General features: G+C 37.4%; 1 protein-coding gene across 3 annotated transcripts in view; it reads right to left on the bottom strand.

Annotated features, from left to right (window-relative positions):
- Positions 1 to 14,496, bottom strand: part of WASF3 (WASP family member 3) — a 108,644-nt gene that overhangs the window by 17,074 nt on the left and 77,074 nt on the right. For all 3 annotated transcript variants that reach the window (XM_016190613.2, XM_007528606.3, XM_016190612.2), the window contains 2 exons: positions 8,566 to 8,700; positions 5,302 to 5,455 (listed from right to left, as the gene is read on the bottom strand). In XM_016190613.2, the coding sequence (XP_016046099.1) occupies positions 5,302 to 5,455; positions 8,566 to 8,700 (289 nt within the window). The remainder of the gene's footprint in view (positions 1 to 5,301; positions 5,456 to 8,565; positions 8,701 to 14,496) is intronic.

Raw genomic sequence — 14,496 nt, forward strand, 5'->3', positions numbered from 1 at the left:
TGTATATCAATACACTTTTATGCAATTAAAATTTTAGTAATTAAAACCAACATACTTTCATAATCAAAACACTAGAAAAAAATAGGGATAGATGGAAAATTCCTTAATCTAGTGGAGTCCATATACAGAAAACCTACAGTTAACATCATACTCAATAACATCATACTCAATGGTGAGAAACTGGAAGCATTGTCACTTAGAGCAGGTACTAGACAGGGCTGTCCACTATCACCATTACTATTCAGCATAATGTTTGAAATTCTTGCCATAGCAATCAGGCAAGAGAAAGAAAATAAAGGGATAGAGAGTGGAAAAGCAGGCAAACTGTCACCATTTGCAGATATGACAGTTTACAGGGTTCCTTTGGTGGCTATATCTGAAAAACCACTAACAAACCAGTGTAATTCACTCTATACTTTCACTTCTATTTCCTTAAAATCTCCCCAGTAAAAAACTTTTTTTAAAAAAGGTGGGAGAGGAACAAGAATTACTATGAGAAACAGTGAGAAATTGTAAAAACAAGGGAGAAGGGGAGGTGACAAAATATAGGAAGAAAAGTAGTGATGTGGGAGGAGGTAAATGAGGGTTTTTTTTTAAAAATAGTTTCAGTTATTTAGTGTTACCTTTTTGAAGAGAATGGCAAGATTTCTATCGAGTGCTCAATGAGAAAGGCTTTCAATCAAGACTACTATATCCTGCTAGACTGTCATTCAGACTAGATGGAGGCATCAAAACCTTCTCAGACAAGCAACAATTGAAAGAATCAACTATCACCAAGTCTGCCCTGAAAGAAGTTCTGAAAGGTCTCCTATAAACAGTCAGACCACCATAAGTATAGCATATATCAGACAGAACACTCTAAAACTCTACAAGTGGCATTAAAATACCTCCAATCTATGATATCAACAAATGTAAATAGACTGAATTCACCTATTAAAAGACACAGAGTAGGAAGATGGATCAGAAAACAATATGTTGTCTACAGGAAACCCACCTAACTCAACAAGACAAATACAGACTCAAAGTGAAAGGATGGAAAACTATCATACAGGCCAATGGCCCACAAAAAAAAGGGCAGGAACAGCTATTCTCATATCTGACACAATAGATTTTAAAATAAATAAAATTTAAAAATAGGAATGGACACAAATTAATGCTCAGTGGATCAGTCAACCAAGAGGACTTAACAATTATTAACATCTATGCACCCAATGAGAAGTCATTTAAATACATCAAACATCTACTGAAAGAGCTACAGCAATATATTAACAGCAACACAGTCATAGTAGGGGACTTAAACACCCCACTATCTCAACTTGACAGATCATCTAGACAGAAAATCAAGACATGAGGGAGCTAAATGAGGAGATAGATAAACTAGAACTATTGGACATTTTCAGAGTCATTCATCCCAAGAAACTGGAATACACATTCTACTCAAGTCCACATGGGTCTTTCTCAAGGATAGATCATATGTTAGGCCAAAAAGACAGCATCAGCAAACTTAACAGCATTTGAAATCATCCCAAGCATCTTCTCAGACCACAGTGGAATTCAACTAACACTTAACAATCAACAAAAGATTAGTAAGAGTCCCAAAATGTGGAAGCTTAACAGTACACTACTTCACAACTACTGGGTCAAACAGGAAATAAAGGAAGATATCAAAATATTTTGGGAGTTCAATGAAAATGAAGACACATGCTATCAAAATATTTGGACACAGCTAAGGCAGTACTGATAGGGAAGTTCATAGCCATACAAGCACACATTCGGAAACAAGAAAAAGCACAAGAAAAAACAGCCTGATTGCACATCTTAAAGACCTAGAAGAAGAACAAAGGAACCCTAAAGCAACAAGAAGGATGGACAGAAATCACTAAAGTTAGGGCAGAAATCAATAACATTGAAAATAAGAAAACCATACAAAAGATCAACAAAAGTAAATGTTGGTTCTTCAAAAGAGTGAACAAAATCAACAAACCTTTAGCCAGACTCACAAAACAAAAAAGGGAGAAGATCCAAATAAATTGGATAGTAAATCAAAGAGGAGATATCACAACAGACATCACAGAAATTAAACATATCACGGTACTAGACAGGGCTGCCCACTATCACCATTACTATTCAACAGAGTGTTAAAAGTTCTTGCCGTAGCATTCAGGCAGGAGCAAGGTATTAAAGGCATACAGATTGGAAGAGAAGAAGTCAAACTCTCCCTATTTGCAGATGACATGATAGTATACATAGAAAAACCCGAGGAATCCAGCAAGAAGCTTTTGGAAATCATCAAGCAGTACAGTAAGGTGTCAGGCTACAAAATTAACATGCGAAAGTCAGTGGCATTCCTCTTTGCAAACACTAAGTTAGAAGAAGATGAAATCCAGAAGTCAATTCATTTTACTATAGCAACAAAAACAATAGGGAGTCGGGCTGTAGCGCAGCGGGTTAAGCGCAGGTGGCGCAAAGCACAAGGACCGGCATAAGGATCCCAGTTCGAACCCCGGCTCCCCACCTGCAGGGGAGTCGCTTCACAAGCGGTGAAGCAGGTCTGCAGGTGTCTATCTTTCTCTCATCCTCTCTGTCTTCCCCTCCTCTCTCCATTTCTCTCTGTCCTATCCAACAACGACAACAGCAATAATAACTACAACAATAAAACAAGGGCAACAAAAGGGAATAAATAAATAAAATAAATATTTAAATATATATATATATATATATAATGTCTAGGAATAAACCTAACCAAAGAAGTGAAAGACTTGTATGCTGAAAATTATGAGTTACTACTCAAGGAAATTGGAAATTACAAAAAGAAGTGGAAAGATATTCCATGCTCATGGGTTAGAAGAATTAACATCAGCAAACTGAATATACTCCAGAGCCATCTACAAATTTAATGCTGTCCCCATAAAGATCCCAAACACATTTTTTAGGAGAATAGAACAAATGCTACAAATGTTTATCTAGAACCAAAAAAGACCTAGAATTGCCAAAAGAATTTTGAGAAGAAAGAACAGAACTGGAGGCATCACACTCCTAGATCTCAAGTTGTATTACAGGGTCGTTGTCATCAAAACTGCTTGGTACTGGAACACAAATAGACACACTGACCAGTGGAATAGAATTGAGAGCCTGGAAGTAAGCCCCCATACCTATGGACATCTAATCTTTGACAAAGGTGACCAGACTATTAAATGGGAAAAGCAGAATCTCTTCAATAAATGGTGTTGGAAAAAATGGGTTGAAACATGCAGAAGAACGAAACTGAACCACTATATCTCACCAAATACAAAAGTAAATTCCAGGTGGATCAGGGACTTGGATGTTAGACCAGAAACTATCAGTTCCTTAAGAGGAAAATATTGGCAGAACTCTTTTCCGCATAATTTTAAAGACATCTTCAATGAAATGAATCCAATTACAAAGAAGACTAAGGCAAGCATAAACCTATGGGACTACATCAAATTAAAAAGCTTCTGCACAGCAAAAGAAACCACTGCCCAAAACAAGAGACCCCTCACAGAATGGGAGAAGATCTTTACATGCCATACATCAGACAAGAGGCTAATAATCAAAATATATAAAGAGCTTGGAAAACATAACAACGAGAAAACAAATAACCCCATCCAAAAATGGAGGCAGGATATGGACAGAATATTCATCACAGAAGAGATCCAAAAGGCTGAGAAACATATGAAAAAATGCTCCAAGTCTCTGATTGTCAGAGAAATGCAAATCAAGGCAACAATGAGATACCACTTCACTCCTGTGAGAATGTCATACATCAGAAAAGGTAATAGCAACAAATGCTGGAGAGGTTGTGGGGTCAAAGGAACCCTCCTGCACTGCTGGTGGGAATGTAAAGTGGTCCAACCTCTGTGGAGAACAGTCTGGAGAACTCTCAAAAGGCTAGAAATGGACCTATCCTATGATCTTTCAATTCCTCTCCTGGGGATATGTCCTAAGGAACACAACACACCCATCCAAAAAGGTCTGTGTACACATATGTTCTTAGCAGCACAATTTATAATAGCCAAAACCTGGAAGCAACCTAGGTGTCCAACAACAGATGAGTGGCTGAGCAAGTTGTGGTCTATATACACCATGGAATACTACTCAGCTATAAAAAATGATGACTTCACCATTTTCAGCCCATCTTGGATGGACCTTGAAAAATTCATGTTAAGTGAAATAAGTCAGAAACAGAAAGATGAATATGGCAAGCTCTAACTCTCAGACAGAAGTTGAAGAACAAGATCAGAAGAGAAAACACAAGTAGAACCTGAACTGGAATTGGCATGTTGCCCCAAAGTAAAAGACTCTGGGGTGGAGGGGTTCAGGGGTGGAGGGGTGGAGAATATAGGTCCAAAAAGGATGACAGAGGGCCTAGTGTGGGTTGTATTGTTATATGGAAAACTGAGAAGTGTTATGCATGTACAAACTATTGTATTTACTGTTGAATGTAAGACATTAGTTCCCCAATAAAGAAATTAAAAAAAAAAAAAAGAGAGAGAGAGAGAGGGAAAGAGACAGAGAGACACCTACAGCCCTATTTCACCACTTGTGAAGCTTTCCCCCTTTACATGGAGACTGGGGTCTTGAACCCTGGTCCTTGTGCACTGTTATGTGAATGCTTAACCAGGTGCACCACCACCTGGCCCCAACTCAGCATTTCACAGATAAGGAAACTCAACATTTCACAGATAAGGAAACTCAGCCCTACAGGTCAGGTAATTTGGCCCAACTATTGCCATCAGCTGGAAAGCCAGGGAGCCAGGCTTGAATCTAGGCAGAGCTGAGATCAGAACACATTCTAAGTCCTATTGCCCAGAAGCATTAGAGGCTGACTTTCCAGTAATTAAGAGACTTTTCTATCATCTTTGTGACATTAACAAATGATTTTAAAAACACTGAACACTGAAACATACAAGTTGTGTGATCTGTATAGACTAGGATTTTCCACATGACCAGTGCTTTATGTTCCAGAATCACACATTTGGAAAAGACATGCTTGAAGCACAAGGTATGCCAATGGATTTGCATACACTAAAGGTAAACCAAAGACTTCCAAATACTCTTAGAGGTGTACAATGTAATAAATCTTTAAGAAACTACAATATACCCGGCCTGCCCACCCGGTCCCTTGTGCTAGGGTCCTTCATGCCCCGTACCTCCAACAACAAAAACTTTATTATGTGAAATACTGGTTATTTAAAAAAAAATTTTTACATGCACTTTTACATGCACTGTCAAAGTATCACATCTGTACAGAAAAAGCCCTGGAAACAGATGAAGCCATACCTGTAGGGTGTAAGAATATTTAGAGGAGGTGGTTTATCACTCTGGTTGTAGATGTCAGCGACAGGATTGGGAATGCTGTTCTTTGAAACTACCTGCTGGTCTTGAACTGTGGAACTTTTGAAAGCTTTTTTCATGTTGATATCCTGTAGTGACACTATTTAGAGAAAAGGTCCCCAAGTGGAGTTATATGGAAATATCTTAAATGTTTTAGAAATAAGTATAATTTGACTCACAATCATAAATATCTCCTAAAATAATCAATGTCTTTTCCAGCTCATTTAAAACCACACTTAAGTATTACCTGCACACCTTCTCTGCTATAAATAGCTATCCCTAGTAAATGAAGTCAATTGATACCTTTTTATTCTTTTCTAACTATCTAATTATTTCACTGAACCTAACATTAGTGCATCATTATTTAAATACCATTTCTCAGAAATCACACAAGAAAAGTAATAATAGACATGTAAGTACAAAGAGTTGTGCCCTAGGGATAAAAACTATTCAAACAAGTAACACTAGTTTGATTACAATACATGTAGAATATGAAAATTATATCTGTGAAAAAATATAAACATTCTTCTTCTAGCGTTTGCCAGAAGAAGAATGTTTATATTTTTTTCATAGATGTAATTTTTTTTCACAGATATAATTTTAATATAAACATAAAAAGATGCAACAAATTTCTCTGATACAAACATTAAGAAAGTAAAGGTAAAAAAAAAAAAAAGGTTCTGAGATATATCCAGCTCTACAAATTAAGTAACATGATACAGAACTGAGAAGTGAGAAAATGAGAGTGGATTATACTATTACTTGTGTTTATACAAAACTTTTAGCTCAAGTATTAACTCTTCCAATTTGCAAGCATCCCAAGGTAGACAAAATGGTCTAGTAGCCCATTTGGCCAACAAAGCTATCAGGAGATTTCTCTAACATCAACCAGTCAAACAGTTACAAGCCGAAAACAGGATACCAGTCTCCTAACTTGGTCAAGTGTTTTCCCACAACAACAAAAGTAGTAAAGTAAGTCTTGACTGGAAAAGGATTTTAATCATATGTACTGTAAAAGTTCATGAAAATCTGTATGGGGGCACAGAATTTCAGTGGTTAATCTTGTAAATCACTACTGAATCACTAATTTAGAGAAAAAGGGGAGAAAGATAAATTAAAAATAAAGTACTTTAGTAAAAAATAATAAAAGATCTTAAAGAAATTTAAGCTGCTAATCATCTCTTTTCTAGAACAAATTTGTATTAACACATATTCTAGCTATGAACACCAACAAAACTGAAAGAAGATTAAAAATTCCTTTTGAACAGAACAAGAAATTATTGAAGTTTTAAATTTGTTAGGACAAGTGAAGACTCTTTAATGAGCTAAAAAAAAAAAAAAAGAATGCTGTGTATAACTTTCTACTTACCATTGGAAAAGTGAATGACAGTCCTCAATAGTTTTTAAAATTAAAATTTCAGTTTTTAATACTATTGCTAAATTTCTGATATCACTAATTTTGAACACTACAAAAGACCTTAAAAATGAGCAAATTTATTTTTAAATGAGGACTATTTTTCATTCATTGCTATATTAAAAACCAAACTTTTCTTTATTAATACAACTTGTAGTCCTAACAGGAAAAATAGATACTAGGATAATTTAATACAAAGGATAGGTAATAATTACATTATGTAAAGGTAAAAATGTCCAGATGTTCATCTGGACATTTTTTCAAAGTAAAGCTAAATGGTCTGTGTTGTACATTTTTTGAACAGAAAGTAAAGTGTTGAAAAAGGCACTGTTTGGACTGGGTAGAGTGATATCTAGTCGAGCATGTATTTGACCTAGGTTCAAGCTCCCAGTCCCCACCTGTTGAGGGAAGCTGCACAAGCACTGAATCAGTGCTGCAGGTGTCTCCCTTTGTCTCTCTCCCTCTCTAGGTTCCCCTTTCTTGTCAATTTCTGCCTCTCTATCCAAAGTAGATTAATAAGTAATAATAAATTTAACAAATAATTAAAAAGGGAATTGTTGAGTTTTAATTTTGTTGAAATTGCCACACTAAGGACATATCATCAAAATGATTGATGTTAAATATACAGTGCTTACTGACATTAACATTATTTTAAAACACTGAAATCTAAAGACCTTCAGCAAACATTATTTCTAAGAAGCTAAATCAGCAGGACTCCCAGGATAGTTTACATACATTAGTAATATGCTACTGAAGTAATATCAGTGGATGGAAGCCTTGAATTACAAGTACAAATAAGGGAATATGTTTAGCTGGAGCATAACAACCTATTAATACATAATTTAGTCACTACTTTCTATTAATTTACAACTATTGGGCTGTTGGAAAAGTCATGACATATTTGTCTATGTTTTTCTATGGAAAATAAAAAATATGTCATGAACTTTCCCAACAACCCAACAGAACATTGATATAATTCCTCTTAGTGGAATCGTATCTTTGTAGTGACTCTGATTTTTAGGTAAGAAAACATTTTTAAAATGTCTGCCAATAATCTTAAGCTAGAGTTTCTAGTTAAAGAAGTTAACTAGAGTTAAAGCAAATGATATATGCATGATTTTTTAAAGATAAGTAAGGCATATGAAGTATACTGTTGGGTAGTATGCCACCTCCCCCTGGCTTCTGCTTAACCATATGCCTATATAGGGATTTACTGATCCAAAGCTTTGGTCTATTTACATAAATCACTTTTACATTTACATAAAGCACTCCCTCCAGGGCATTGGTGGTTCAGTGATAGGATTCTCGCCTGTTCTGCCCCCTCCTTGTCACACTCTGATTTTCACCAGTCACTTTTCTCTCCACCCTCTCTATATCACATCCTGTTTCCACCCTACTTGGAGAGTATAAAAACAGCTGCTCTTTTGATTAAAGACACTTGGAAATTGCTTTCCGCTCCCAGAGTTCCAGAGTGTATCTCCTGCGGAAGTTAGTGCGGCACGAGTTCCTGATCCCTCTCCCACGCAGCAGCTTAGATCGGCTCCAGTTGAGTTCTCTCCAAGCCAGAGAGCACTAGCTCGGGAAGAAGTACCCTCAGGCTATCCCGGCAGTATACAAGATACAAGTCTTCTAATCACTAATTAACTCACAGTTGTGGGGTTCCCCCTCCCTCATTCTTCTAGAAAAAGATGAAATATCAATATAATACTCCAAGGAAAATCAGTAATTAACTGCAATTAATCACTACCATCTTGTCAACATTACTTCTAGTTCACTGCTTTCATGCAATTACCTACCCTCTTCCACCGTTGAATCCAGCTGGGTAACTTTGACAGCAAGGCGATCAATTCTGTCTTGAAGAGAATTTGCTCTGATGTAGAAGTTGTTAGCCTCATTAAACAACTCACCAAATATGTCTTCAGCATGTTTGCCTATAGAAGAAAATGAGCAGAGCAAGCCATCTGTTAAGAACTGCTGAAGCAGCCTTCACACATCCTCACCAATGTCGTTTACTGTCAGCACACAAGAGTTTTATGTAAAGGACTATAAAAGTAAAGTGTCACAGGCAGGGATCTTCAGAAGTTTTGAAAATTTATTAGTGATATTAATGTATATATAATGTTGACTCAAAGTTGGAGAATTTTAAGATACACCAGAGAATATAAGGTTTTATACAACTGCTACATGCTATTTCTCCTTAAACTTCTAGAACAAAAAAAAATTTTTTTAACTTTACTTGAGAAAAATTGAGAGGGAAGAAGGATAGCGAGGGAGAGGGAGAAAGAGATCTGCAGCATTGCTTCACCACTTGAGAAGCTTTCTCCCTAAAAGTGGGGGCTGGGGAATTGAACCCAGGTCCTTGCACATGGTAATAATATGTTCACTTAATCAGGTACACCACTGGCCCATTCTGGAAATGATTGTTTTGCATGCCCTATCTATAAACAGAATCACAGAACCTAACTTTTCAGTTATTTCCCCAGATAAGTCAGTAAGTATGCCAACTTCCAGGGATACAAATTCTGTTCATATTTTGAAATTCTGGAAACACAGTGCTAACTTTACTCTTCTCTAAAAGTCAATGTTTTGGATTTTTAGCTAAGTTTGTCTGTATGTATTCCCTATAGAGACCTCTCTTGTTTCTTTTGAGTCCTAGATACATCTCCTACTTTTCCTAAAATGTAATTAAGGTTCCTGAAAATTTAATAAGGCATGACTCCCTAGCTGTTGCTTCTATTGAAGTTCCAAATCCTAACACAATTCCTTTACTCATTAAACATTCAGTCACTGCCCACTGTAAGGATGTAAGGTAATTTGCATCCTATCTTCTCCAATGGATGTTATTAACAAAACAAAACAAAACATACACTTTTTTTTTTTTTAAGCAGCATCAGGTTCACAGAAAAAATGAACAGAAAGATAAGGATTCCATGAATCCTTATCTTTCTCCTGTTTCCTCCACCCTCCCACCCCACTGTTTCCTCCACCCTCCCACCCCACCCCCACCACACCCTCCCACCCCACTGTTTCCTCCACCCTCCCACCCCACCCCCACCACACCCTCCCACCCCACTGTTTCCTCCACCCTCCCACCCCACCCCCACCACACTCAGTCTTTTTTACCCAGAATGTCCCCTACTAGACTGGTACATTTGTTGGAAGCAATGAACTCAACATGACATACCATTATTACCCAAAGTCCTCAATACATTAGAGTCTACTCTTGGTGCTGTACAGCTCTATGTATGTTGATAGATGTGTAATCATATACGACAACCATTAAAGTAGCATTGATATAAATATTAGTTTCATTGATCTAAAAATCCTTTATGACACACCTATTCACCCCTCTGCCCCATACTATGATTCCTGGCATCTTTTTGTTTTTCACGTATGTCATATAGTTGGAATCAGACAGTATGTAGCCTTCTTTTCCACACCAGAATTCACTCAGAATTATGTATTTGAGGTGGTTCTATTTTTTTTTCATGGCTCAGGAATTCATTTTTTTTTTTAAATCACTGAACAATGTCCCATTGTCTGATTGTACTGTAATACAGTTTACTTATCCATTCACCTACTGAAAGACATCTGGGTTGCTTGTAGTGTTTGATAGTTATGTAGGTTTCTGTGTAGGCCCATGTTCTCAATCCCTTGGCTAAATACCATGAAGCACAATTATTGTTATATAGTAAGAGAATACTTCATTTTGTAATGAACTGCCAAACTAAATCTAAGCTGACTATATCATTTTGCATTCCCATAAGCAGTTTGTGAGAGTTCTTGTTGCTCCTTATTCATACCAACATTTGGGATTCTCAGTGAATTTGATTTTTCCTGCTCAAATATATGTGCAAGCAATATCTCACTGCTCTAAGTTGCACTTTCCCTGGTGGCACACAATGTATGATGCTGACCATTTTTTCACGTACAGGTCTGCTATCTATACATCTTTTTTGGAGTCTTTTCAAGTATTCTGACTGTCTTTATTTCAGAGACAGGTAAGAGAATGAAGGAGACGAGAGCACTGAAACTTCCTTCAATGTGGTGGGGGCTAGGCTCAGACTAGGCTCAAAGAAGTGCACTATCCAAGTGAGCTATTTTGCCAATACTCTGCCTGGCTTTTCCTCTGTTATCTTCTAGGAATCCCACAGTTTTACATTTGATCCATTTTGAATCAATTTGTGAAGGCTGCAAGATTAGTGTGTAGACCTACAACTTTTAAAAAATATTTGATTTACTTATTTTAATAAGAGAGAAAGAGAGATACTGCTCAGCTCTGGCTTATGGTGGTGCTGGGGATTGAACCTGAGACCTCAGTGCCTCAGTCTTCTTGCATAACCATTATGCTGTCTCCCCAGTCCTAGACATATAACTTTTTATTTGACTATTCAATCAATATGTCTCAAGTGAGAAGAGAATCTAAACTTTCCAGAAGGAAAATTCACCACAATATTTCACAGCATTTTTAGTTATGAAATGTACTGATATCCATCTCTTCTGTAGTCCACAAGTCTACAATCTCCAAGAATAAGAGGACCATATTTTTATGTGCTGTGGCCCAGGCCTCCTGATTCATTTCTACTCAATGTGTGAATGAGCTCACATAGTAAGCAGGAGTACTACCTTCATTTTCTAGATGACTATTTGAAGTATCAATAAGGTGGCTGTCTAAATCTCATGACATGCCAGAAGTCAGTGAAACATAAACATGGTCTTCTAACTTTGAATTCCTGCTTGTATAGTTTACTTCTCCCTGAACTTCTGTAGCAAAAACTAGCTTTGGGTCATAAGAAGCCTAACAATTTCCTGTTTACTTAATGAAATGAACTAAAATATTTTGTTACTCACATGGTTATACCCAAACACTAGATAATCATTTCTCATGAATTTAAAATTGGTTAATCTCACAAATTAGTATATTTACTAATTTAAAAACTGTTATGATTAAAATAAGTATGAACTTAAAATTAGCATAAGTTAAAAAATTCTCAGGGTATAACTGCTAAATACGAGGAATTTTCTCACTGAAAGGAACAAATTTTAAAAATCACCCCTCTTCCCAATATGGGGAGAGAACTCCAAATTACTGATGGCATCTGAACAAGAAACTATTTCCCTTAAGGTTTATCAAATTTAGCTAAATCTCAATCACCTCACCATGTACACATGCACCCTCATACCCCTGGCTGTATTTTTCTCTTTAACACCGAACATCCTTGTAAAAAAAAAAAAATTCATCTTGTTTCTTGCTAGTTTCCTTCCACTAGAGCTTGAAGATCCAAGAGGACAAGAACACTCCACACTCCTTGGTTCTTTTTTTTTTATATATTTATTTATTTATTCTCTTTTGTTGTCCTTGTTTTATTGTTGTGGTTATTGTTGTTGTTGGATAGGGCAGAGAGAAATGGAGAGAGGAGGGGAAGACAGAGAGAGGGAGAGAAAGATAGACACCTGCAGACCTGCTTCACCACCTGTGAAGCGACTCCCCTGCAAGTGGGGAGCTGGGGGCTCGAATTGGGATCCTTACACACGTCCTTGTGCTTTGCACCACCTGCAATTAACCTGCACTTAACCTGCACTACCACCGGACTCCCACTCCTTGGTTATTATGCATTGCTCTAACAGTACCCAAGGTCAAGGACATGCTTGCATTAGGAAGGGCTCAAAAAGATTTTGAAATGATTGAATAAAACATACTAGCTCAAAGTTAGCCCTCCAGACTGAGAAGGCAGACTAAGGCTCTACCATGTTCCCACATTTTTCAGGCATAAGAGTCTTTTTGCATAACCAGCATACTATCTTCCCTGCCCCCTCCCCACAATAAGCGAACCATAGTTCAATTACAGGACTCATCATATAACTCTAGTCTTTTTTTTATTTATTTATATTTGCCTCCAGGGTTATCACTGGGGCTCGGTGCCTGCACTATGAATCCACTGCTCTTGGAGGCTAGTTTTTTCCCATTTGTTGCCCTTGGTGTTTATCGTTTTTATTTTTATTGTTGTTGTTATTGTCATTGCTGTCATTATTGGACAGGACAGAGAGAAATCCAGAGAGATGGGGAAGACAGAGAGGAGGAGAGAACGAGAGCCACCTGCAGACCTGCTTCACCACTTGTGAAGCGACCTCCCTGCAGGTGGGGAGCTGGGGGCTCCAACTGGGATCCTTATGGCGGCCCTTGAGCTTCCCGTCACGTGTGCTTAACCTGCTGTGCTACCGCCCAACCCCCATAACTCTAGTCTTTAAAGGAAGTTCTGCAAGGAAATGAACTGTGCCTTTTATTTCTGCATTGTCTGTGCTCAAACAATGTTCATGGAGCAGTTCTTGGATAAAAAACACAAGGTTTACATCTGTGGCTTCTTGTTAACAAGTACACAAACACCAAGTGCTCCCTGTTCAAAGTAAGTTTAGAAAATGTTGGGTTAAGAAAGATTAAACACGTTTCTCTACCTGGGACATCCCAGAATCTTTAACATGCTAATGGGCAATAGGAACCTGAAAAAGAAGTCTCTAGAAAACCAAGCTTTTAAAATAACTGAACCTGGACATACCTAAGAACATCTTCACAAAACTGCTTTATGAAGTTCATTTGGGAAAATGCCTGCCTATTCAGTGGATGATCAATACCTAAAGCACTATGTTTCACGCACGCTAAACCCAAATCAGTTATGTGGTTATAAAAGCATGTATATAGGTGTATGTAATAAATATCAGGTATAATAAAAAGTTTTTCTACTTGATTACTCATAGTTTAAAAAAATTCCAGTGCAATTCCAAAAGTATCCCATCCCTTCATTGATTTTTCAGAAATCTAACTGATCAGAAATAACTAATTATCACCAAGGATAAGGAGCATAGACCATGGTCTTTTGAAAAAGTTCCACCAGCATTCTCAAAGCATAGCGACTACTATTGAGAAACACTCTGCTAGATGCCATGTAAGTCAGAAAGAATAACATGGGCCTCTATCTTGCATGCCTAACCCTATCTAAGAAATCAAACATAAAATTGATGCTATCCTTCCATTGGAAGGTTTTATTTAAAAAATATTTATTTACTACGAGGGGTGAGAGTGTGAGGGAGGGAGGGAGACAGAGAAGAGAAAGAAAGAGAGAGACAGACAGACAGACAGACTGAGACTAGAGAACTGCTCAGCTCTGGCTAAGGTGGTTCCAGGGATTGAATCTGTGCTCTCCATGGCCTCAGGCATGCAAGTTGGTGCTCTAACAGGTTGAGTTATCTCCCTAGCTCCTAGAAGTTCTTTATGAACAAAAAGAAGCAGAATTAAAGACTTGCACTTAATATTTTTGCCAGCTGCTGACTGCTGACAAGAAGAAAATAGAAGGAACTATATTTTCTGAGGAACATGAATAAAGTGATGCAATTACAGTATACAGTCTTGCCAATAGCAACTTATTTGAAAAGCCTAATTTTACTCACTCTTTCAATGACAAGACCATTAATAGCCCAACTAAAATAATTCTGAATTGAGGGCCAGGTGCTGGTGCACCAGTTATGCTCTCATGCTTCCACGTGCAAAGACCTAGGGTTGCGTCCCTGTTCCCTACTCGCAGGAGGGATGCTTCACAATCAGTAAAGCAGGTCTGCACTGTCTTTCTCTTTCCTTCTCTATCTCCCCCTTCCCTCTCAAATTTTCTCTGTCCTATCTAATAAAATAGAAAAAAAAAAAAAAAGGAAAAATGGCCACCAGTTGTGGATTCATA

Source organism: Erinaceus europaeus, chromosome 5, assembly GCF_950295315.1.
Source record: "Erinaceus europaeus chromosome 5, mEriEur2.1, whole genome shotgun sequence".
NCBI classification, from domain to species: domain Eukaryota; kingdom Metazoa; phylum Chordata; class Mammalia; order Eulipotyphla; family Erinaceidae; genus Erinaceus; species Erinaceus europaeus.